The sequence below is a fragment of the Cinclus cinclus genome, chromosome 16 (genome assembly GCF_963662255.1).
Source record: "Cinclus cinclus chromosome 16, bCinCin1.1, whole genome shotgun sequence".
In the NCBI taxonomy this organism is placed as follows: Eukaryota; Metazoa; Chordata; class Aves; order Passeriformes; family Cinclidae; genus Cinclus; species Cinclus cinclus.
In genome coordinates this window covers 13005944-13031821 of record NC_085061.1, presented here as the reverse complement: position 1 = coordinate 13031821, position 25878 = coordinate 13005944, and the positions used below count along the sequence as shown (strand labels likewise).

General features: G+C 40.2%; 1 protein-coding gene across 1 annotated transcript in view; it reads right to left on the bottom strand.

Annotated features, from left to right (window-relative positions):
- KATNIP (katanin interacting protein) overlaps positions 1–25878 on the bottom strand; it is a 56182-nt gene that overhangs the window by 27323 nt on the left and 2981 nt on the right. The window contains exons 5-14 of the mRNA XM_062503797.1: positions 21405–21490; positions 19689–19835; positions 17426–17690; positions 15940–16089; positions 13740–13903; positions 12553–12665; positions 12015–12144; positions 11433–11645; positions 7341–7481; positions 1707–2604 (exon numbers count right to left, since the gene is read on the bottom strand). Coding sequence (XP_062359781.1) covers positions 1707–2604; positions 7341–7481; positions 11433–11645; positions 12015–12144; positions 12553–12665; positions 13740–13903; positions 15940–16089; positions 17426–17690; positions 19689–19835; positions 21405–21490 — 2307 coding nt within the window. The remainder of the gene's footprint in view (positions 1–1706; positions 2605–7340; positions 7482–11432; positions 11646–12014; positions 12145–12552; positions 12666–13739; positions 13904–15939; positions 16090–17425; positions 17691–19688; positions 19836–21404; positions 21491–25878) is intronic.

The window sequence follows — 25878 nt, the reverse complement described above, 5'->3', positions numbered from 1 at the left end:
AGGGAAACACTTAAAAGGTTTCCCTGTTGTTAAAGCTCTCTCAACTCCACTTTGAAGATGGCTTTACCCAAGAGAACAAAAGCTGCTGGGTGGCTGCAAATTCCCAGGGATTAAAAAACATCAGGAGCTTTAAGCACCACAGGACAATCTGCTCTGAGCAAAATCAGAGGGCATTACATTACATAGCCCTCATCTTACAGTTTACACTGAAATTCCTAATTTAGCTCCATTGTCACAACTGAGCAGAACTTCCCAAGGTGGGATTTATTTACAGTTTTCCCAATGTGAAGGTTTTCATGTAACAGATGCTGTAAACTGTGTGAAACAGTAAATGGGCTGCAGGGAGTGGGCTGGGTGAAAGGCAGGTGGCACTTCTTCCAAACTTCCCTATTCTTCTCTTCTTTGAGGTATGACTTCAGATACACTGATGAAATTGCTGTTTTCTCCATAGAGGGTCAGACAAGGAAAAATTCAGACATTCTAAGTTTAGAAAGAATCATTTTCCTCACTTTTGTCTGAAAAAATCTCTGCAGTACCTGCTGTAGAATTTGAACTGGCACTCCTTCATTTAGGTACATTTTCTGCCCTTGTCACCCTAACTTTCATGTAAACACCCAAATTCAATATACAGCAAGATTCATTTTCATGTAAATTGTTCTGATGTTTAATCACCCCCAAAATTTCAATTTGTAGTTTGGTAACATCTTATTCCAATTCTCTGGGTCTTGTTGTACTTGTTGTATTAAACTCTTCATTTGAGGCAAGATACTGAATGCTGAAGAATTACAGAATGCCAAGAAAGGGTCCAAAAACCAGAAGTCAGAGTGACATGGCTTAAAATTGAAAAAGGAAGAAATATATCACAAGCAATGGCAAGTTGGGTGAAATAGAGACAAAGTAGAACTTGTGGGTAAGAAATTCTACCTTTCTGTTCCTTACACTTGTCAAAGACAAAAATATTATCTCATGCCCTGAAAATTTCATAGCCATGGATTCCCAGATGTTGGAATAGAGGAGAACTTGGGAAGTTGCACAATTCTGCTGTGGACACACTGCTGGATCCTGCCAGAGGCAGAACACGAGTGCACAAAGCTGGATCCTCCACCTCCAACAGGAGGTTTGGGGAAGGAAGACAAAGATAATCAACAGCACAGAGCAGACAACACCTAAATTTAGTAGAAAACTCTTCATAAATAAGCAAGATCTCTGAGGGAGAGGTTTGCAAAGTAATGAGGAGAGAAATAAAATAAGGGTAGTTTTCCATTCACTCTGTATAAATATATTGAGCATATAGTCTCACTGAGAAAGACACAAAGCTACTACACATATAAACTCTATGATTTTGGGATGTAATCTTCTTTATCTTTCTGCAGATTTCAACTGATGTTAGCAAATATTTCCTGTCTGCAGGACTGTCAATTATTAGGATATAATTTAATGAGATTTAGTCTTCTAGCGGCTCCAAATAAACTAAAAGTCCCTAAATCAGAATGTATTTTTTTCTGAAGAGTGTTTCATATCAGGTGTATGATCAGGAGAGAGACTGACTATTCTCATGAGAAAACATCACAAATAGAAAACTTGTATCCCCTGTCTAAACTTCCAGGAATCTCAAGATGTCCCTTCCCACCTAAAAGGAGTTTGTGCTTCTGCAAAATGGAGAACATGTCAGCACTTGTACCAAGGTTGCTATTGTGATGTCTTACCTTTGAGAGAAGAATCATCTTCTCCAAGATTTGTAGTGTTTAATCCCATCTTTTTACCAGATATGACACTTCTCCTTCCACTCATAGGGTACTGTAAACTGCAGCAGTTTTTGTTAGAAGGGTGGTCAAAAATGTCCAAGTCCACATCAGCATCCTTTCTGGTCAGTGTCTGTGATCTCCCATCTCCAGTTGCACATCTACTATTGGGTCCTCCCAGTTGTTCATGCCTCTGAGATTTGACATCCTCGTTTATCAGATCTGAAAAGTCTTTCATTATTTCATCTGGCTGTGTTTGAAATCTTGAGTTGGAATTCTGTTCTGTAGCAAGCCACGGAGGCTTCTGCTTACTGGGAGTAACTTGATTATTCTGGATTACCTGGGAGGAAGACTGTAACCAAGAAGGAATTGCACCTGCAGAATCAGTCAGTTTTCTTCCTGTTAACTTTTCCATTTGCTCACTCAAACAAAGCTCATCATCAGACTGAACGTTCTCTGGAACTGCTGCTGCTGCCTCCTCTTTGGCATCTTTTGTACAAACTTGAGATGGGAACACTTTTAGATCATCCTCTAACTGAGACAAATTTTTCTTTGTAAAGCTGATTGAGTTCATCTGAGGCTGAAGAAGATTTTCTTCTGGCAGAGCTTTCCAGTTCAGTGAAGCACTGTTTGAATCTGAGCATTTAAAATGCAGGTCTGTTTTCTTGTCTGGGCCTGCAGGTGCATTTCCTTCTTTCCTCTCAGCTGAGGGAGATGCTGAGGTATCTTGCTTGTGATCTCTAAGGTCAATTGTAGTGTTCTGGTCAGCAAGGAGATCTCCAGAGCCTCTCTTTAATTCACCATCAAATACAAGGTTCTCATCAACATACAACTTCACCTTCTTTGCTCCAACATCCAGGTCCTACAAAAATAAAGGTATGAAGATTGCAACCAAGATTTCAAGCACTAGATATCACAGCTCTAGGACTCTGACATTTGAACATTTAATCAATAGAAAGATAAAAAGAATTAAACCCTGTCTCAGGACGTCCTTTTCACTGCATTTTAACCTAAAGTTGAAAAATACAACTAAAAATACAATGAAATGTGTAAGATTTTTTTTTAAAGGACTGAAAACCCTGCTAGACACTGCTATGAACCACTTTGTCTGACAGGTTTGATTATTTAGAAAAGCTTGAGGGAAAAAGCCTAGATTAAGTACAATTATATTTGATCAGGATATAAATTCCAGAGGCACATTTTCTTCAGCATCCCTAAGATTCACCACTTTCATAACATGTTGTACAGTGAACAACCACCCAGATCAAAGCCACCAGAGTTAAAAAGAGTTACACAGAGTTACAGAAATGCAGAGCTAGAAAGTACAGTGAGAGAAAAATCACCCAGTCCATCTCTTTCCACTGAAGAATGTAAAATAACCTACACCATTGTGAAATCTGGTTTTAACAGTTTTCAACTAATCTGCCTTGATAGCCTGTTCCAACACTTAACTAGCCTTTTAAGCAGCAGGCCTTTATCTCAGACACAATTCTGCCACTCACAACTTTATCTCTATGTTCTCCTTCTCTGCAGCACTCACCAATACCTGATTTTTTTATTCCATTGAATTTAGAACTAATGTTCTTTCTATTCTCTTCAACATTTCAATATAACCTTTTCTCCCTCCTGACAAATATATCATTATCTTCAAAGAAAATATAGAAGATGAGACACAATCCATCTCCTTTCTGTTCTCTAACTTGTCCATCTCATGGAGTCTTTCAGAGACTCTCTGTTCTTTCCCACTTTTTGTGAAAACTAAGAAGTTTTTGTGAAAGTAAGAAGTTTCAGTTCCATCCCTCTTGCTCAACTCCAGCCTGTAAGTTCTCCTTGAATACTGATTTAAATCTTCCCCTGCTCCCAGACTAAACCAGTCACTCCTTCCCTTCCAAGCACAAAAGTCCCTGGTTCTTCACTCCTGAACACATGGTTTAAGCCTTACAAGTTTTCACAGCTTCCATCCTGTTGCCTTCCCAACAGTAACATCTCTGAGGCCAAACCATGCAGTATGGACCAAGCCAGAGGAAAAGCAGAAGATGCAGGCATGACAAGAAAGCTACAGGTGAGGGAGGGGAGTGGGTGCAGGAATGCAGGACACATTTCCTGATAGGAAAAAGATAACCTTCACCGAGTTCCCAGTGAACAGCTGTAAATCCAGTTTAATTGGCCATTATGGCCTGGCTGCCTGTGGAACTCCTGTAGGATCATAAAGTGCTGTATTTCTGTGCTGATGCAGTCAGCCATAAAACAGGATATTTTTTCCCCTCGAACGAGGACACTGCTAGATTGATCTAACTGGGGATCAAAATATTTCAATAATTACATCTGTTGAAAACTACCTATATGGCTTTGCCTGGAATTATGATGGGGAAGAAAAAGACTATCAGGATGTCCCAATAATGCTATTTTTAAAATTTCTGTATGTCTAAACTGCCAATGTTCCCTTAAATGCAAGAGATATTGAATATTGACATTGAATTTGGGATAACTGGAACATTTCTCCATAACATTACAGCTCTACAGCTGTTAGGAATATCCAGCCCTTAGTTCTGCATTTTTACCTGGAAATAGGTATAAATTGAACGGGACCACAAAAATACAGATGTACATTTGAAAAGTATTTGTCAATGTCATCTTTTTAAATTAAAATGAGCAATTTCTTAAGAACAACTTGTTTTGAAATCAATCCCACTGCACTCACCAGCAGCAGAGGAGGTCAGTCAGAGAAAACACTACAAAATGAGATAGTGGAGCTCATTCTCCCTGAAAAATGGACAGTCAAGCCCAGAAAAGGGCCACTCACTTCAAAACTGCTTTTCCAGTCAGTGAGAGACTCTGTTCTCTGATGCTTTGCAATGTCTGGGACAGGTATTTTAAGAAGCAGGAAAGGTGTCTGAACTGTACCTAGATGAAGCAGGCAGGTATTTCTAGGATGACAGAGACAGACTGGACTGGGGCAGGCATTCCAACAGCTGATAGCTCAGAAAAGCTCATGAAAATCTGCCCCCAAATCCTGAGCAGACTGAGCCTCAGGGAGGAAAAATCTGAACAGATCTGAGAGACTCCAAGAACAAACATATGCACGCACAAGACTAAGAACTGCTCTTTTCCATCCCTCCCACCCCTCTTCTGAGTTTCCAGTTGCTTAGTGATCTGTTCTGGTGGAAAAGATTGACAGTCTAGCTTCCCCAGTACCACTGCTCAGCTTTCCTCAAGCTGAGGAGGCTGGAAAAATCCCTTCCTCAGCAGTAATCCCACCCTGTAAACAAACACTCAATACCTCATCCAAGACAGGGCTTTTCCCTCCTGGAAGAGTAATTAAAAGGGCACAATGTCTCAGAACAAGCAAGAAGGTATGAGGTTTTGTGAAAATAATTCCGGTTCCTTTTTATGTTCTTTCCCAGCTTGCACCTCCCAGGGTGTCAGCTGAGATAGTGCCTCCCAAGGAGAAAATAAGGATGGTATTTCTGGCCATTTCTGTGATATTTGTGCACAAAGGACAGAGCTTAAAACCAGAGGCATTCTTCCGAGAATTCCTCCTGCACAGAGGACCTGAAATTGCTTCTGCCTGACTTTTCACGAAAGCGTGGAAAAGAAGGAGTAGAAAACAAGTCAAGAACCAAAGAAAATTCTTCTACAAAACTGATAGTGCTGGAAGAAAGCTGCTGCATCCTTCCAGACAATGTACCCCAGGGGTAATCCAGCACAGAAAAAAACCCCTAGAGAATGGACAGGAACACAGGCGCAGAAGGAACAAACACACAGGCAACTACCTGAAGAAGAGAATTATTCAACTGGAAAGCAAGTAAGACCTTAATGCATTTAGGTATTGATTCCATTCCCAGTTTTGTGAAGACATACAAGAGATATTAGACCAGATCTTTGAAAAAAGTTTTAATAGCACCAAGTAACCATGCAATTTCAAGGCTGTATCAAGTAGTTACAGTATGTTGCAGATAATGGTGAAAACAACTGGCTGCCCTTACACTTGTTCCCTTCCTACAGACCAAAAATCACCTCCTTTTTTGCAGGTCTCATCAGAAGTAAATAAAGGCAAGATGAAGCATCCTCTGAGACCTTCCTTGTGATTCAATGAATCAAGTAATCTATGACAATGATGTCATCTGACTTTTACAGCTTCCTTCAGACATAATTTTTTCTCCTTCCAGGCTCAAGTTCTGAAATTCAAATATACAAAAGTACTGGGCTGACTTAATTTTTAGCCTATTTTTTGGAAGCAGTACTTGGACAACTCTCACTTACGTGGTTTTTGAGGGAAAGAAGGCAGTCAGAATGATTCCCCAAATCCACACAGAAATCTGGCTCTGGATTTGCATTAGAAAATTGTTCATTCATTGTATTTTGGCATTTTATACTTCTTAGACAAAACTTCTTCGTGACAAATTACGGACTTCAGCTTTGTATTATTCTTTCATCTTAAGGATAATGAGACATTTCCCCAGCAAGGGTAAACTGCTGCATTTCCACCAAAACCCATAGGATTATACTCCCAATGGATTTTACACATTGCCTCATAGCAGGTTATTAAAGAAGCAGAGCCTTGAAACACAGACAAACATTTCTGTGTACTTCCTGCATTCTATTCAGTAGATTTGGTAACAAATCATACCATTACCTCCAAGAACAGCAGCCCCTTCTCACACTCTAATGATGATGGAACATCCTGTAGACCACATTTTAGTGAGAAAAGCTATTAAAATTCCAGGAAAAGAAATATAAATCATGTTGTAGTAAATTTGTTTTAAGCTGTCCCTTCCACGGCCATTTCCGTATGTATAAATTACCATATGTGCTTATATAAGAACATGGATGAGAGCAAAACCAGAGGTATAAAGCTTCTTATTTATAATCCAGGACAGCAAATCCTCTTTGATCCAGTACCTGAGATTTTTTTTTTTTCCTTAACACTGCAGTGTACAAACAAGAATAATATCATGGTGACATTCAAACACACAGACAAGAGACCATCTGCCATCTGCCATGATATGTCTCTCTTGTAACAGTAGATTGCTGGTTTTATTATGAGCACACAGTAGTGGACTTTTTAATTGTCCCTGCCCAGGGAGGGGGGCTGGAACTAGATAATCTTTAAGGTCCTTCCAACCCAAACCATTTTATGATTCTCATTAAAGTGACAAACCCCAAACTGAGCAGCAGTCAGCCTGTTTATATTTATAGACACAAGAAAAGACATATTTAAACACGTATTTATTTACATTGTGATTAAACAGCTGAAAGCCCTGAATATTGAATGCACTTACCTTTGTATCTTTATTTCTCACCATACTAAAGGATTAATGACAGGAAGTGTAAGCCTTTCATCAGGTCTTTAGCAATCTTTAATAGCTTTGAAAACAAATGCTCATTGTGCCCATGAAAACATTATCACTACATTGTTAGCACTTACAATTAAGACAAAAGCAAATTTCACAGCAGACAGGGATACCTCATAGCTCCTGTTTTATTACAGGAAATTGTATCTACTTTTATTTCATGCTTTTAGAAAGAAGATCACACTGAATTTCCCTAGGCAAGGCAAGAGCAAATATACAGAGGAGTTGAGAAAAGACTACTTACACTGGGAGTTGTTGTGTTGTAATTCCAAATCTTGATCTTGGATATACCAAAGTCACGTGAGCGGGTGGGATTGCGGATAACAAAGTAAAGTTGGACGGGTGGGTGGAAAGGACACATCCAAAGGCAGCTGTCCTTGGGGAGCTAAAAACACAGACAAGCAGACTGTCACTAATGCTCCTTCTCCTTGAGCAGGGTGTTTTAATTAACTCCACACTCCCCAGCAGGACAGGCGGCCATTAGATACGTAAACGTTTTATAAAATCTGCTACACAATGAGCAAAACCTCAGCCTCATTTCCCAAGAGTAAATCCCACTCTCCTGCCTGCCAGACAGCTCCCAACAACCTGGCAATGAGCTAAAGGTCAGCTGCCTGCTGTCCCAGGGAGACATCTGCACGCTTAGAGCACAGGCAGAGCAAGCCTAGTTTATTTTTATCAAATTAATCAGCTTTGCTGGCACTAGGGGGGATCACTGAGCACAACGGACACTCTACAATTATTTTACTATTTCTTCGCTTCTGGTTCATCCCCTAAGGAGGGGAATCTTAAGAGAATTTTACTTTATTGCCTACCTCTATTTTAATCAGGCTGTGCAGATAATCAGCTTCATTTACAGGTCTATTCCTCAGAGTTATACTGGGCTCTACATGGGAAATTTTCTAAGATATCACAGAATTCCCTACATGAATTTTATATACAACTGGCAACCAAGAGATTTGAAAGTACCAAGAAATGCCTAATTCTGGACATTGTTAAGAACTGCTACCTCTAGATGTTCAGAATGTAAGAAGAGGATATGTTGCAGGTCAGAAAGAAGGAAGTTTCAGAATCAAAGTGTTGAATATTAATATGTTTTATGTCCAGTGTTACCCCAAAACAGAGATGAACAAGGCCACAAAGTGAATACACATGCAGGTAACACACCAGTGGTCTGAAAGTAGTTCCCCTTCTGCTCTCAGGGACACACAGTACACGGATACACACACAGAAGGTAACAGGCAGTCTTTTTCTTTTTCCACACCTTTCTCAAGTGTTTCAGTTTTTCCTGAAGGCATTAACCTCAGAACTTTCCTCCAGAGTCCTTTAGCTGTCTGACTAACAATGGCAAGGACAGCGGCCTGGAGCCTGTTCAGAGCCATCATGAATTGATCCACTTCTCACCATGGTCTCTCCACTTCTCCAGATTCTGATGGGTCTCTGCCCCAGAGCCTCTCAAAAAGCTTTGGGAGACTGTTCTGCTTTTAACTCCAGTCTGGGAGCACAAACAGACATAAGAGTGCCAGACAGGTTTTATCCTTTCTACTTAAAAAGAAAGAAGCCTCTTGACATCAAAGAAGTGAAGAACAGCCCTCAAATCACTGTTAACCCAACTCCAGGGTCAACTTCAAAGCTGCATCACATTTTTGAAGCCATACTATGAACAAGAATGGTTAAAAAACAATTTCCCAACTGCAGATAACATCTGATGAGCAATCCATCTGCAGACCACTCAAGTCAGGAGCTGACTCCCAGAAATCAATAGGTTCTGGTGTATACTGAGAGCCAGAGGTGCCCTCACAGGTGGGTACCTGATTCAGCACCAAAATGACCTGTTCCTGCTTCGCACTGGTTTCTCTGTAAAACTGCACACCATGTTCCAAAAACAGAGGTTTATCAGAACCAGGCCGAGCGTTGTGTCTTAAGTGAGAGGCAGCCATGGATTTTGTTTATCAGAGGAAATAACTGACAGGGCTGAGGTTGCACAACCTCACAGGTGTTACAGTCCCTGTCAGGGTGTCAAAGGTCTGACACCAGAAATCTAAAGCACCTTGATGGATCCATGCCAAAACTCAAGAGACTGTGGAGGACTCTCATGTTTTATCTCAAAGAGTGATGTCATGTCTTTGCCTTCACAAGAGATATTTGAGCCTGGGGTTACTGTCTTGAAGCTGGAAAAGCAAACCCAAAAATTCTTTAAACCATCAGGTTGACCTGTTATGTTAAAGAATCAGAATTACATTTGAATGGGTCCAAGGAAAAAGGGGAGAGTGGAAACCTTTAGCCTTAAGATTTTATGGGAGATTGGCACTGCTTCTTGTGAGCACTGAAAGTGTAAATGATGGGGAGTAAAGGAAGCCTCAAGCACTGTGAAGAGGCATGACACAGAGCCATGACACACAGCCATGGGGAAGAAACATCTTTGTTAGATATTCACCTGTCCTTGTTCTGAGGTTTAAAAGACCTCTATATGTGTATAAGAATCAAAAAGGTTTGTGGAAAATAATTTCAATAAAACACCTAACCTATGACTTACTAAATATCACAGAATCCCAGAATGGTTTGGGTTGGAAGGGACCTTAAAAATCATCCAGTTCTAACCCCCTGCCATGGTCAGGGACACTTTCCACTATCCCAGGCTGCTCCAAGCCCTTTCACCCCATGCCTTGGACACTTCCAGGGATGGAGCAGCCACAGCTTCTCTGGGCACCCTGTGCCAGGGCCTCATCACCTGTACAGGGAAGAATTCCCTCCTCATATCTCATGTAAAAAGTTGAGAGCACCTAATATTCTGTCAGGCATTTTTTTCTTTTACAGTTTATCACAAAACACAAGGAAGGAGGCAGTTTAAGTGCTCTTCTTAAAAGTCTGCAAGGGTAATAAATAAACTAATAAAATAAAATCCCTCATCTTCAATAAAAGCATTCTCAAAGACAAAAGTACACCTAAATGATCAAAGATGGAAGGGTTTTAACCATAGTAAAATGAGTTTTCCACGCAATAAGTTTTTATTTCAAGTTTTTGTTCTGTTGCAAATGTTTGTTGCTCAGAGATCGATTAATTTATTGGGTTTTTAATGCACCCTAAAGCTTTCCTGAATGATCTGAAATGTACACAAACTGGAAATGCTGCTCTGCCTTCTGAAGGAAACTGCAGTTCAGGCACTCCATACCCACAGCCTAAGAGCATATTCCCTGCCCATACTGCATCTTGGATGCAGCCTCAGGAGAGGAGATTACAGAGTCACAGACCAAGGGAATATATTAATCAATGAAATATAAAAGCTCATTACTTAAGAATAATGAGATCTGTAAATGTATGAGTAATGCTGAGAGTAACAGGTTCACAATGGCTTAATGAATGCATTACTACATAATTTATAAATATCTAGAGAGTCTGAGAGTCACTACTACAACTACTACTACTACCACTACTACTGAGTGTCACCTGCCAGCCAACACAGCCTAAAAAGGAAAATGGGTATTTATGAGATCCAAACTACAATTTTCAGCAGACAGTAAGGAATATGCTTCAGGTAAAAACATTTATCTGGAAATAATAATTCATGAGGAGTTTCAATTAAATTTCAAAATACTGCATACTTGTCCTCTTTCAAATCTCATCTACCTTGCAAGCAGTAAACACCATTAGCATGAAATTATCTGGAATTTATGTTTTTAATAGACTAAGTCCTTCAGTATCCTCATCTACTAAAATCATACTATTTTTTTACTAGAATCCTTGCTCTGAAGGCCCATGAAAAATGGCACAGAGTGAATGTGCAGCACAAATGAAACTATGGCTGTATGAAGGGCTGTGGACATTTGCTAGTTCTTTCACACCAGTCACTTTAATCCATTGTCATTAGTGTGGGAGCACCTTATATCTCCTCATCTTACTATCTCACACAAGAACCAGAAAATACTTTTACCTGCCATATATTTTTCTTAATCTCTTGTCCAAAACTACCTACACAGTCTTACATTTCCATGATCCTTCCCTAAGTAAAAAGATAACAAGACAAACCAGGCACATTTTCTCTATAAATTTACTTAAATTTGTATTATCCATCTGAAAAAAAATTAGCAGTGAAGCTCCTGTACCTTGAGACCACAAGGATTACTTCAGTTCTAAAATAAAATTGTAACTGAATACCAACATCTTGAACAGGACAGATGGATTTATTAATAAGAAGCAATATTTGTAGGGTGTTTTAAATTATCAGATAGTTGTTACACAGTCAGGCTCAAAAGTTTCTGAACAAAATACCTGGAGATAGAGTATTATAGGAATATTATAATGAAAGATTTTAACATCCAGCACTATGCTGTCTTACATTTGAGCTCCTATTGACCAGGCAGCACAAATCCCCTGGGTTGTCAGCATTTCGAATGTCCACATCATGAGGAGACACAAAGATCCTCTCGTTGTGTAAATCAAAGAATTCCACCTGGCCCAGGCCCACGTTTGCTGGATTCCCCCAGTTGGAAAGAAGTTCCATAGTCACATAAATGGCATCGTGTATTTCCATACTGGCTGTCATCATTGGCTGGACCAAAATGAAATATGGTAAAAAAATCAGTACCAACCAATAAAATGTGAAACAAAAGATTGTTCAGACTGCAAAACTGATGGGTCAGAAGCAAAAAGATTGCAAAGTCAAGGCTATTTGGATGACATTCAATCAATCATTTTGGGTCACACCAATTCTGCCACACATCAATACTCTTAAAAAGCCTGAAGGCAACTAACTCTCCGTTCTTTGCCTGATTCCTTTGTCATTCTGATGAACAGTGATAAATTCTCTTTTCTTACCCTGCCATAGGTTATTACTTGATGTAGGGCAGAAGTGAGGGATACAGCTCATTCAATGTACTTTTATTTCAATAACACTGGGAAGCACCCAGTGTGCACAAACCTTCTCTCTCCACATGGAGTTTACTCCAGCTTTGCCACCAGCCAGGGATCTGTCACTGTCACAGGCAGAATGGCTCCCACGCTCCGTGAAGGCTTTCAGGAGTCTCTTCTTTTGTCTGAAACAGCATATTCTGGGTTATTTCCTCATAATTCCTGCATTTTTAAGAAATAGTTGGTGCAAAAGTGAAGAGATGACAGGATGAACCCCACGAGAAAATGTACCCACACACCAAGTGACAACTTCTGCATCATTCCACCTTAGATGCACAGAGTTTGGTGAAAAAGCTGGGCTCCAGTTCCCAGCTGGTTCTGAGGCAGTGTGAGAAGAGAATGCAGAGGAGATCTGAAGACAATAAAATGAGATGTTGGCAGATCCTGCTCCACAGAAACTGGCCTAAGGCTGCACTGCCTGATTTGCTACTTGCACAGTGTCTCAGATAACCAGGTGTAGTAATTGGACTGGAGGCATTCTAAAAAAAATCTCTAATCTCTCTTCAGAAAAGGAAGTTATCCTAAAGCAAATATATATAAATACATACCTGCTTCCAAAAGGGCAGAATCTCTCCACAGCTTTGGTGACTGTAGTCCTTGTCTGGCATTTTTCTGGAGGCTCAGTCTTTGCAGAAAGAATAGATGAAACAGAAAATGTTTCCTAAGTGAGAAAAAGATGAATGTGTTTCATTCAGATGGTTCTGGCCAAACAGCATCAATCTGGAACAAGTTAGAACAATGAGAATCTCTGGAACAAGTAAGAGTTTGGGCCCAGCTCATCTGTAACTATACAAAGTTAAAGCACATTTAATGTAATTGGTCTTGATTAGCATTAAAAGAGCTCAGTTTGGAGATTGGATGAAAACATAGAAGCAAACTCTGAGGACTAGAAAATACACACACACACACACACACACACACACACACACGTATAAATATATATATAATATCTAATTGAATACATTTGGCAGGACTCAGGGTTGGCCAAAGCTTTGGCATAGGTCTACTAGACTTTCTCATCCAAAATCATAAAACCCCCAAACCCCTCAATTCTATTAGCATAAAATAATGATTTATTTTTAAATAAACACCTATCAGTAAGATACCTAAGAGAAAACAGAGGAAAAGAGCTGCATTCTTGTAATGCTATGGACTCTTTCTCTCACTCTACTCAACTTTTTTGTTGATTTTTGTTGACTTCCTTGTTTATGAGTTTTTAATTGCTTTTAAACATGGTTTCTGGAGGTAAGAGATGAACACACATTGGGGCAGAATACCTTCCCCAGCTCGTCCTCAGTGAGATCTAGCAGTGTACAGCACAGCTGTGCTGCAAAAGCAGAGCATGCACTAACAGGGAGCAGTGGCCATATTAACGAGTCCTGGAGGAAGGCAGGATTTATTGGGATGGAAATCACACATTGCCTTGTTTCAGAAGCTTGCAGGATGAAAATGGCTCAAGTGGGCCTGCAGCTGTGCAGCTGATGTATAGACACATCATATGGCTGGTATATCAACTGCTCAGTGATCCCTGTAATCAAGAGGGAGCTGTGGGATGCCATCCTGAGGAAGCAGATTAAAGGAAACAACCCTTTGGAAGAATAACACAAATTAAATTACACTTAGGGGGCATCATCATTCATTCATACACAATCCTAATGTGTAAGAGACTGTAATTCATGGAGGTTTTGCTACCTGAACAAACAGCTCTCTCTCCTTTTTTTTTTTTTTGCCATACCTTTTGGGGGTTTGTGGCAACTGCTTGCCTTTTCAGATCTCCCTGCAAGAATTCATTCTCAATCTGCACTGCTTGAACAACAGCTGAAACAGAGAGGTCAGGATCCTTCTCAGACACACTCTTCCTAGTTACTGATAGGGATGTTTCTGGTCGACTTAAGGGCTCTGGGACCAAAAAAAAAAAAAAAGTGAAGAAATACTCCTTTGTTCAGGACATACAAATATGGAATATTCCACCATCTGAAATTTCCATCCAGTTACTGACACAGGGCTTTGCAAGCAGTCTATAACCATCCCAAATAAAGCTGAATTCCCCCAGTTTGGTTTTATGTTAAGATTCCAAGTCACATCTTTTTCAGGCAACAGCTAAAACAGCATTGTAAGAAGAGGAAAACCAACAAATGAGAAAAATAATTTTTATGCTTTTAGATTGTTTTGCTCTGGTATTTAGTGGAAATGCCTTGTAAAAGTCCAGTGAAAAGAAATATAAATAATTTAAGCACAGCAGGAATTTGTACTTGGGGTGTTCAGCTATTTTGGAGGAATCCCCAGAGACTTCTAGCAAAACAAGGGGAGTCAGGAATTGCTATTTACAAGGCAAAATAAATGACCTTATCACTTAAGCAGTCATCACAATGCCCACACGAATCCCAATCTTCCCAAACTTCATGGAGAAACAGAAACATCACAGCCTAGAAACAGGTTTGAAAGAAAGGAAATCAAATTACACAACAGATGATGTGAGATTGGACTAAAAGAGAAGCAAAGTGGTTATATCTGAGGGCTTTAAAAGTAAAGGGAAGAGAAGAGACTGAAGTTGTACAGACATTTAGAGTAAGGGGAAATACTGAAGTGCCAGAGTGCTCTCAATGCTGCAGGGTGGAGAGCACAGTGCAAGTAACATGAAGTCCATCTTGAAAAGACAAGAAGTTCAAACTGAGCTGAGATTTGTGTGCAATCACTCTTTGGACATACACCCATGAAAACTTCCAACAAGTATCTCTGCAAAAACAGGGATAGAATAGAGACCTGCTTATTCTTCTGCACTGTATCATCCCCCTGAAATGAAATTAACTTAGGATTTATCACAGCAGTTGGACAGAAACAGCTCCAACCAGCACTATTATAACCTGAGAAAATGCTGCACACATCTCTGGGAAGTCAAAGCAACATCTGCTTCAGCAGATGGAGGGTCAGGGTCTCAGAAGCTGCAAAGGGGATTTATTCTGGAGCCAAAAATAATTAACTTCTTTTTCTCTGTTTGGTTTTCTTCTCATTAAGAAACTATTTATTTGGCTTTTTCAGAACCACTGGCCTTAGTGCTTTTTTGGGACACATCTGGATTCTGCTTTTTTTGAAAAGAGCAGCCTGACCACAGAGTATGGCAGGTCTGAAAACTTCACCTCAGACCTTTCAAAACTCAAACTGATCAGACTTGTTAAAGACTTCTCTGAACTACACCTACAGTCACAATTTCAGCCCCTACATTTGGGGTTTGCTTTTGTTGGGGTTTTTCCCCAGGTAAAGACCATGCCTTAGAAGCAGATTTTTAGAATAATCAGCACTGGCTTCAAATTATGCTCTCCAGTCCAAGAAAAATATTTTCAAGTATGATCCTAGATACTGGCATATCTGCTCAGCACTGCAGACTGATCTCAGTGTTCCAAGGTGTTATTCAAGTACAGGCAGCCACAGGGCTCTTTTGACATGCTGTGAAAATCTGTGTCTTTGTTGTGGTAGAGAAATCTGCATTTTGTACTGCTACAAATGTGCTATGTTAAACTCTTCCACCAAACATCAACTGCTGGCTGGGAGAACACACATTTCTATTAATACCACAGGGAACAGACCTCTACAAGGAAAGTGGGAAACACAGAGCAGGTACTGAACAAGGACTGAAAGGGAAAGGGAAAATCTTGTGCTGTGGAAGCAAAAAGAGAAGGAAGATAGTAAAGATGTAGCAGAATATTAAAGTATACAGGCTTTTAGACTTTATCACAATTTCACTGAAGTCAGAACATTCAAGGTGTTAAAAACAACAACAAAAGCACAGAAAAACCCACTTAAAAAAAAAAACAAGCAGGGGAGTGACAGCTAAAAAAATCACATGCTGACAGATGTGTGCTGAAATTGCATCTGAGCCAGAGAGAGGGAAAGCATTAAAACTCTCCTTATTGACATCATATATTCTAATTTCTTACTAGAAAAAATTATTTCATGTCTGTCCTGGTGCAAGAACTCAGCAGAGAGTGGCCGAGTGCCTTTATTTTTCAGCATGACTGGTTTGACAGGAATGTACACTTCAGCACTGTCCTTTCTTTTGGCTGAGAGAACTTGCACTGGCTTCACTTCTGCAAGATAAAAAGGAAAAAGAAATGCTAAATTTTAAAGTTACGTGGAAGCAGCCAGGAAAAATTATTGGATTTTAAATTCTAAAGTTTTGCCACTCTAATTAGGTTGGTATAGTTAAAAGTGATAATTTCTCTCCCTTTCACTGACACTGTTCTATTGATGTAGAAGCACATATGGATGGCTGGCACTAACTTAGTGAAACACAATTAAAATAGTATTATAATGTAATAAGACATCTCATCTCTGACAGATATTTACCTGCATTACTGCCTAGAAAAGCAAAAATAAAAAGAATTCCTGAGTCATTTGTTAACACAGTTATACCAAAGTAAATTCTTGAAATACAGACACAAATGTTGCCTTGTTTAGAAGTTTCAAAGGGAGAGAGGATTGCCTAGAATACCTCATATAAGTACTTCTTCACTTTTTGATTTGGGAATTATTAATGCTGCTATTGTTTCCATCACAGTTCAGAAACTTCTCTCTGGAGAAAAAGTTTTGCACTCTCTCAGAGATTTTGTTCTCACTGCACTTCCATCCCTTGCTCCTGTCTCTTCTTCTGCCCCTCTCCCCATTCACACTCTACACACATCTATGATAATGAAAGGAACACTCCTCTACTTAATTTATTGCAAGACTGTTCATCTTAATTTATGCAATTAACTATAAATTAGGGAAAGAAAAAACAAAGGAAGTAGTAAAACAAATAAAACCAAAAAACCAAACCAATTACAGTACTGGAAATGAGAATGGAGGGAATTTTGAGAAATACTGAAGGTAGGTCTAGGTCAGGTTTCTGCCTGAACTCTCCAGCCTTTGTTAAATCTTTTTTGAGACCTAATGACTGGTTGTGGGTTTGGACACTGAGGTCTCCAAAGGAGACAGAAAGAGACAAAAAGAAGTGGCCCATGTCAATCACCTGGGATGAACAGCACACACTGGGACAAGTATCCAGTACCCAGGATGTGAAATGAAGGTGAGACTGGGAAGATTTGGCTGCCTGAATTACTGCAAGAACAGTTCCAAAACATATCTAAAAGCATGGTAATTTCTTGAGAAATCTCACAGGCAGTCTGAGACACTCTTAGTTCAAGTGTCTAGAGTTGGTGATGCAGGTGCAGTAACCAGGTCTGTATCTCTGGATTTGCCAAAAAATTCTTAATGAAGTACAAAAGGATGCAAGTGTCCCAAATCAGGAGAACAAAACAACAGGTTTGCTGAAGAGCATGAGAACTTAGGAGAGTATAGAGGAACTGCTAATCATCAACCTTAAAAGTAATTCCCTCAAAGAATGATAATTGTAGCACTGTAGTAGTGTGGAAGACACAGACTTACTGCTTTGATCCTGGCTGAACTCCAGCACAGTGGAGGCACCAGAATCAAGATTAGAGCATCTGCCAGCATCCTGAGGTTCAGAACCTTCCTTCTGCAGTGCCCCACTGCTATCCAGCTGAAGGCCTTCAAAGCTTGTAATTGCTTCCTCAGTGGGAGATGGTTCTGAAAACACATCCTCTTCAACAGAGTCATAATCATCACTAAGGGAGTCTTCTTGCATCCTCTCCTTGTCCACACTGTGCTGCAAGCTGCTGCTCAATTCCTGCTACAGTATAAACACATCTGTCAGAAAAGCTCAAACTTGTATTTTGAAATAAACCAAAGTGGCTGCCTCTTCCTCCCCAGGAGAAAGAAAAATCTTCTGATGAACTCAGAGCTGGGATGCAGCTAAAAATAATTCCATTCCTATGTCATGGCTTGCCTCCTTTGATGAGGGCTTGTTAAGAAAAATCATCCTACAACTCCTGTGCTCCTTCTCATCAGTATCCAGCAGGAACATTCTGTAGGCCAAGGAGTTTTTATGTGCAAAACCAATTTTTACAAAGAAGTTACAAAAAGCAAGTAAGGGGAAGAGCAAAGGCATATATTTGTGCAGTCTCACAGTTGTGCCTTGCTATTTAAAGAGTAGCTGCAATCCAAAATTTCCAAATGCCTTCACAAGACTGTCAAGTTCATGTAGCAGCAACTCCTTTTAAAGCATGTGATAGATGATAATAGTCCTGCCTTGTACACATCTGTGCTTCAAAAACCAGCAGAAAAAGAGCTGGGATCTAATGGGCTAAGCTCCCAGTTTGCAGGAGTTTTTTGAAGTGGACACACTGTAACAGGATTTTATGCAAAAATAACCTATTTTGAAATTTACTGCTGAAAAAACTGCCCTGGCTCTCTCACCACACACCACAAAGAGCACAGATGATGCTGGAGAGCTGTGTGCTTTCACGAATACAAAAAGAAAATACCTTGCATCTCTTAAGTGCTTTGTGCTTTTTCCCTCCCCCCCTGCTTTATTGGTATAAGAATTTTGAGACAAATATAGGTAAGCAAACTGTATAAAATGAAAACCTGAAGCTACCTTAGGTACAAATGAACTGTGACAGTCCATATTCCGTTTGCAATGAAAGCTTCAAGCTCCTACAGATTACACTTGTTAGGAAATCCATGTTGACAGAAATATATTACAAAGAGCAGACAAAGTCAGGTTCAAAAGAGGGTTTATAAGCAACCTGAGCCTTGATATCGAGCATGTCTTTATGACAGTCAAAACTAATATTTCCAGCTCTTTGACAGGAAATTGTACAAGCTTTCTTTTCCTTTGAAACCTCTGCATCTGCATTGTAACAAGACACTAAAAAACTCATTATAGCCCCAGAAAAATCAAAATTATTTCCATCTTGACTAAAAAGAAAAGTGAGGGGTTATTTTGAAATTATTGGTTACCTACTAAAAACACATAAAAGATACAAATATCCATCAGTGTAAACACGCTACCAATTTGTAGAGCAAAAAATAATCATCAGTGCAAGAGCAATATAGGGATGAGAAAAAGATACAAGCTAGGAAAATATGCTTGGGAATTTTGTCTGATGTCAGTGGTGAGATCTGTAAACAGTTACATATATAGATGCTACTCCACTACCCAGAAAAGTTCTATTTATGTCATTAATTGGTTAGGCAGAAAAATATTCATAAACTTATGTTCATTGATTAGTTTTCTTTCACATTTGTGAAGTGTGCTAGAACAAACTGCAATTAGTGATCAAATGGAAGGCTGCACAGTCAATATAACAATCCTTGATGCAAAGCAACAGAGTTGATTATAACATTTTCAAATAGTCTGATTATTTTCAGGTAAAACAATGACACGCAATGAGTTTATCATCATTATTTAAAGACCAACCTAAAGGCACCAAAAGCTGTTGTTTCAGCTTTCTCTAACCTGCCACACAGGAGTGATGTTCACTTGCACTATCATTAAGTGAACTGAAAGAGGCTCCTTGCAGGAAGCACCTCGATTCAATCCAACCTAGACAATATTCCACCTCCTAAAAATAAGGTTTAACATTTTGTAGCGTTGCTGATTGAGACCTGTAGCTTTACTTCTCATTGTTTTCCTTCTTTTTGTGACATCTCATTAAAGCAAAATTCTCTGATGAAGACAACACTTTAGACTGGGTTTGGGTGCTCCAGCTGAGACTGATACCTGGGCGTGATCACATTTCAAATGACACTGCCATGAACAACAGAAGGCAACTGCCAATTGTACCTGGGAGAGAGGACCATCATCATCACCATCATCATCAGTGCTGCTCTCCACAGCCAAGCTTTCATAAGGCTCAAAATCATCAGAGTACACCAGAGATGGTTTAATGTAGAGTTTACCCCCTCTTTCTGTTTTAATTGCCACAGTTTTCTGTCAAAAGAAGCACATTAGATTTTTTTCTGTGTATCAGTAGCACAAAAAGAGTAACCATCACACTCTATATAACAATAGCATGATCAAGCACTGCTTTCCCCTCTGTTCCACAGAAGGTTTCTGTCCTCCTTGAGCTCACCTTTGGGCTGAGTTATGGTTTAACATATAACCTTGAGTTATGGTTTAACAGCCCTGGTCAAACTCCCTACCTGCTGCTGCTGCTGTGCCCAGACTGGGCAGTGATAGCAAACCTTGCTCTCTGTTGCTCCTACACTCCTCTAGCATTTTCTAAGGGCCAGAGATGTCCCAGAGGAAATATCCCAAGGCAACTTGGGTGAATTCTTTCATTGAGTCTATCCTCCTCACAGCACCCCTTAGCACAGCCCAAGTCTGACAGGTTTGGCCAGGAATTGTTGGGTCCTCTAGTTATCCAAAACACCCCCATGGAAAATCACTGGGAAAGGAAACTGATATCTGGTACAACCTCCTTCTCATCTATAGTTGCATTTTTCCTTAGCTAAATAATGCCAGTTGTTCATAAGTATGTAACAACTCCTATCTTCCCATCCAACTGGATAAAAGACTTAAGGAATCATCCTAAGCTAGTCCCAGGTAGCAACCAGGTTTTAGTACAGAGCCACACATCTGGCAAATTCAGCAAAGAAGTCCTGACAGGCCATAAGGGAAGCTGAGAAAATGAATTGTACTAAGCCATAAGGATGGTAAATTAAGTAATGCAGCCTTAAAGCCTGAATGTGCAGTATTTTCTGAAAGAAAAGAAAACCTGCACAGCACAAACACTTGATCCGCAGTACCAAAGAGCTCTGATCCCATCACTCAAGCACAAACTGGACATCCAGCCAGGCCAATGGCTAATCAAGTCGTGTAATTACTTGGGTGACATGTCTCTATTGTTCTGAAATCACATTTATTCTTTTAATTAAGTCCTTGACAGGTTAACTCAGTTCCTTCTTTAGGCTAAAAGAAAATAGGTTTCTCTTCTGAGATTTCTCTGGTAACAACAGAAAGCAACAGCTATGGAGCTGATGGCTTCAAATTTGTTATAGATAGGATATTTTTATTTTTATTCATTTCCCTTTCATGATCCACAAGAATTTATCACAAATTATGACTCAAATTATGCAAATTACATTTATTTGTCCCTTAATCCTGTTGCAGGGTGGAGAACAGCAGTAAGAGGCAGGGATGTCTCTCTCCAAAATGAGTTTCTCCATCCTTTGCACTAGATAAATTCCCTAGGGTGCCATCAGAGCTATCCAGCAGCAGCTATTCTGCTGGAGGACACACTGAGACACTCATGTCCAGGCTACAAAAGTTTCTGTGATGAATGTCACTCAAACCAAACCCCTTTAATGAGATTTGTCTCTTTAGGCTTCCAAGCAGACACAAATCTGGGAAGAGCAGCATTTCATGTTGTCAATATCCAGAACAAGCCACTCAGAGAGTCCCAGCTGCCCACTCTGTCCACTTGCAATCAATTTCCCCTAAAGTTATTTGCAACCTAAGAATTAGTTCAAAGCTCCATTTCTTCTACCTGCCCCATACCTGAAGCCAATTCCTGCGCTGTATCTTGCTTGGGGCAGTCTGAGTGCTGTGCTCTGGCAGCCCACTCTCTTCTAGCTGGGCTGCTTCTTCAGCAGGGACACACAAGGATAGAAGATAGGAGAGAGAAAGGAGAAATACAATATTAGACAATAAGCAGACACCTTCATTCATGGATTTGTGGGTTTTTGTTTTCTCCCCAGCTGAGGACAAAAGAGTAAACCTGACACATGAATAGAAACAACAGCTGCAAAGACATCCCACAGCAGATCCTGGCCAGTTCTAGCAGCAGGAGTTTTGAACCTCTTCAGGAATAGTTATCATCAAGCGTTTTTAAGAGAATAAATTCTTTTAACATACAATAGCTTAACATCAGGGGAAGCCCCACCTCATTTGATATAAAAATACAGAAATCCATTCTAGAACAGGGGTACACATCATTCTGACCCCCAGCTGGGTACAAAGTAACCTGTCTGAGGAAGCCAACTGAGCCCAGAACCCAACTACCAAAGGGCAGACTGACAGACAGGGTTCTGGTGAACAAGGTTCAGGTGATATGCTGGGTTTACAAAGGAATTGTGTGTATTTACTCTCAAAATTAAAGAAACATAAGGTATTGGCAGATTAACAGAATGCATTGGGTATTTAACAGTATTTAACACACTGTGCAGAGAAGGATTCTTCATGTGTAAGCCATAAACAAAGGACAACCAACCATTATCCTTCATTTCTAAGGCAAGGAAGAGTTGATTCAGGAACTTCTGCAAAAAAATCTCTGTATGGTCAAGGAGAATTAAGGGTCTCGATGCTGGAAATGGCCCCAGCTTAAAGTGGAACAACAGATTTTTGAGCAGATGTTTTAACTGAGAGAAAGAGACAAACAACTTGCAGGTCACATCAGCATCCTCAATGGAACAAAGGCATCACCAACACTCTCAGTAGCATCCTAAATAAAGGCATCTCATTTCCTATGGCCAAGACAGATTTACAGCTTCCATTTCTTCTCAGTGGAGAAAAACAGCTGATGCAAAACCTTTTTTCTTTAAGCTATAATTTAATGGTCACCCTAAGGCTGCAGGAACTGGCACTACCAATAAAAGAAGCTATTGTCCTACAAAGGTCATAGAATCACAGAAACATTTCCTTTGGAAGGAACCTCTAGGTCACCAAGTCCAGCTTTCCATTCAAAGCAGGGCTTACTTCAGAATTAGATCAGGTTGCTCATTACAGCTCTCAGTACCATATTGTCTTTCTGGGGGGTTGGACAACTCTACATACACCTGTGCAGCAGCAACCTGTTCAGAGAATTGATATGGCAAGCTTTGACTGTGGGAAAACATAAAAGATTCCTTTTAGTTACAGGCCCTTGGGCAATCTGGTCCACCAGGAGACCGCACAAAAGCTGGTCCAAGAAGACAGGAGGGAACAGTCCCAGGGTAGGACCATCCTGAGGGAACAGTGTTTGCTTATGTCCATTTGGAGGGATCTCAGCATTGCAGGATGTTGTTCTATTGCTCCAGCACAAAGCCTGGAGTCTCAGAAGCCCAAAAGAGGACTAAACACAGAGGGGAAAATGGATGGACTGCTCCAAGGAGGAGAAACAACCAGAGCTCCTGCTACTCCAGCAGGTTATTCCCAAGGAACACCAGAAATCCTTTGAGCCAGCATTGGTGCTGATTGCTCTGCTGCATTGGCTCTGCTGGCACTGAGGGTGAACTGTCTTGAGCTTACACTGCAAGAAGCAAGGCTAGAGTCAGTCACTGCTTCGGCAGAGAACTGGAAGCACCTTTCCCTTGCACTCTCTGAGATTCCACCTCTCCAAAGCAACTGCCCAGAAGTCCCTCAAGTGCGCTGCAAACACAGGTAGGAAAGGGGGAGATGGCAGAACTCATGCTACACTGCTGAGTACTTCATCCTCAAAACTGCTTGAGTGTCTGAAGAGAGTCTTTTCAAGTCGTGGAGTGACAGGACAACAGGGAATGGCTTCACACTGACAAAAAGCAGTGTTAGATTGGATATTAGAAAAAAATTGTTCCCTGTGAGGATGGGGAGGCCCTGGCACAAGCTGCCCAGAGAAACTGTGGATGGCCCTGGATCCCTGAAAGTGTCCAAGGCCAGGTTGGACAGGGCTTGGAGCAGTCTTTGGGACAGTGGAAGGTGGAAGTTCCACCATGGCAGTGGGTGGAACAAGATGAGTTTTAAGGTCCCTCCCAGTTCTGTGATTCCATGACTCTACTTAGTGATGGATTCACATGACCAGATCCCTCTAAGCCAGGAAACAGTAACTGAAATCCCAGGCAGAGGCTAATGCAGCTGAGCGAGTCATCTGTGCAACAAACATTACTTTGGAACAAAAATATCCTTCCCATGGGATAGATGGGATGTGAATACCAACCAGTACCTGTTTGGGCACACAGAGCAGCTCCACTGGTGTCGTTCCCTCAGAGATTTGTCAGCGCCTGTTTGACTAGGCGAAGACTGAGAAGTACATCCTCAAAAAATTAGTCCTGATCCAAGGAGACCCCACACTACCCTCAAGCCACATATTTGTGACCACACAGACATTCACTGGAACAACAAACAGAGTTGTGAAATCATGTGTGGGCTATAGACCCTAAGAAATACCAGCACACCTAGACCCCAGCTTCACTCCTCTCCAACCCATCATTTACTTTAGTTCATTAGCAATCCTAAAAAACTTTATCAATCACTATTATCAGTAATTACTCCTAAGGAACACAAAGAAAACAGTCTTGACAAATAGATTTATGATGACACTTTCAGGAACCAGAAAGAGGGATTTATGCCTGTTCTGGATTATTAAGTACCACCCATTCCTAATTTTTCAGTGAAGACTAATCCCACAGATGGATGCTTTAGAAGTAATAAATGATGCAATAACTCTCATGGGAGATGGATAGGGAAGAAAACTCAGTGCTGTATCTCATTTAGGAATCATCCCTGTAAGCAAAATCTTATTCAATCATTGAGAAGAAACTAAAAATGAAAGAGACCACAAAATTGCTGAGGTAGAACCCCCCGGCAAGAAGCTCATAGAGACCAGCAGTGACTCCCATTCTGGACTCCAGCAGCAAAATCAAATGGAAGAGGAAAAATGACAGGATGATGGTTCAGCTGGTATCTTTCACTGCAGCTTCACGTGTTTAAAACAATACCACTGGTGAGTTAAGAAACAGAAAAACACTGAGTTATCTTCTGCAGAGCTGGTGCTACAGTCTCTGATTGATGGACTTGAGGAAAGGAACAGAGACTGCAACTGGAGTCTCCAGAGATCCCTAAGATATGTATTCAACCTTGACTGAAGCAAATGGATTTAAGGGATCATAGAAATAAAGAATTTTAGTTAAGCTGAGACCTAACAACTGCACAGGAAATTTCTCCTGACAGAGTTCCACTAGAGCTGCTGCCACAATATCCCTTCACAATTTTGGAGCAAAAAGTCCAAAACATTGATTTACACACTCTTTAGCTACCTGAAGATGTATGTATGTGACAGAGCACCCAATTTCCACCATTTCCCAGTATCCAAGAACATGACCATTTTTACATCATTACACATGAGGTTTCACTGTCACAGAGAACAGTGGAGCCAGGTGACAAGCTGATTCCTCATCACCATCCCACCCAACCTGCAGGAAACTGTACAAGCTGAACACACCTAAGCCTGCAAACAAGAAATATGTGCCCAGTGTAGCAGGAAAACAAATGAAGAAGATGAAGTTAGAGCCATGGCTGGAACAGTTATCAAAGGAAAGGTTAGTTTCCAGTATCATTGAGATTAATAAACTTTCAATCAATAAATTATCATACTAAGTAACTTTTTTAACTCTTTCTCCTCATTTTCAGGTGAAAATGAAGCTTAAGCAGGCTACCACCCATTAAAAAAGCACTCTCAGGTTGTAGCCAGTGTGAACATAACTGACTAAGGCTGGTAAACTGCTTTACATAGGGATTTAGTAAAATCAACTTTCTTTTCATTATGCTAAATAGATTAGAAGGCCTGTAAGCCCATACTTTATACTTTCATGCATGCAAAATTATTCCAGTCACTGCACTGCTCTTGATGACAGACAGACTTAAATTAGAAACAAAATACCCATTTTTCCATAAAGGCAGCTAATCACTGGGAAAAAATGGTCGATTTTCTTCACTTCAAATATTAAAATAAAGATTAGCTATCTTTTTAAGACAACTATTACAGCTTAAACATAATTTATGAGCTTAATGAAGCTATTACTGGATATAATTTGATTACAGTCTATGTCATCAAATGTCATTTGTCCTCAGGACACCAGACTTGGATAACACATATCCAAGTCCATCAGCTCTTAAATCCTCTTAATGGTGTTATGTGTCAAAGGTGTACCATTATTTTCCACTGGCAATTTATACACATTTCTAATCTTCTACTTTTAGTTAGACCTGTTTAACAAATGAAGAGGAAGGGAAGTTAAAT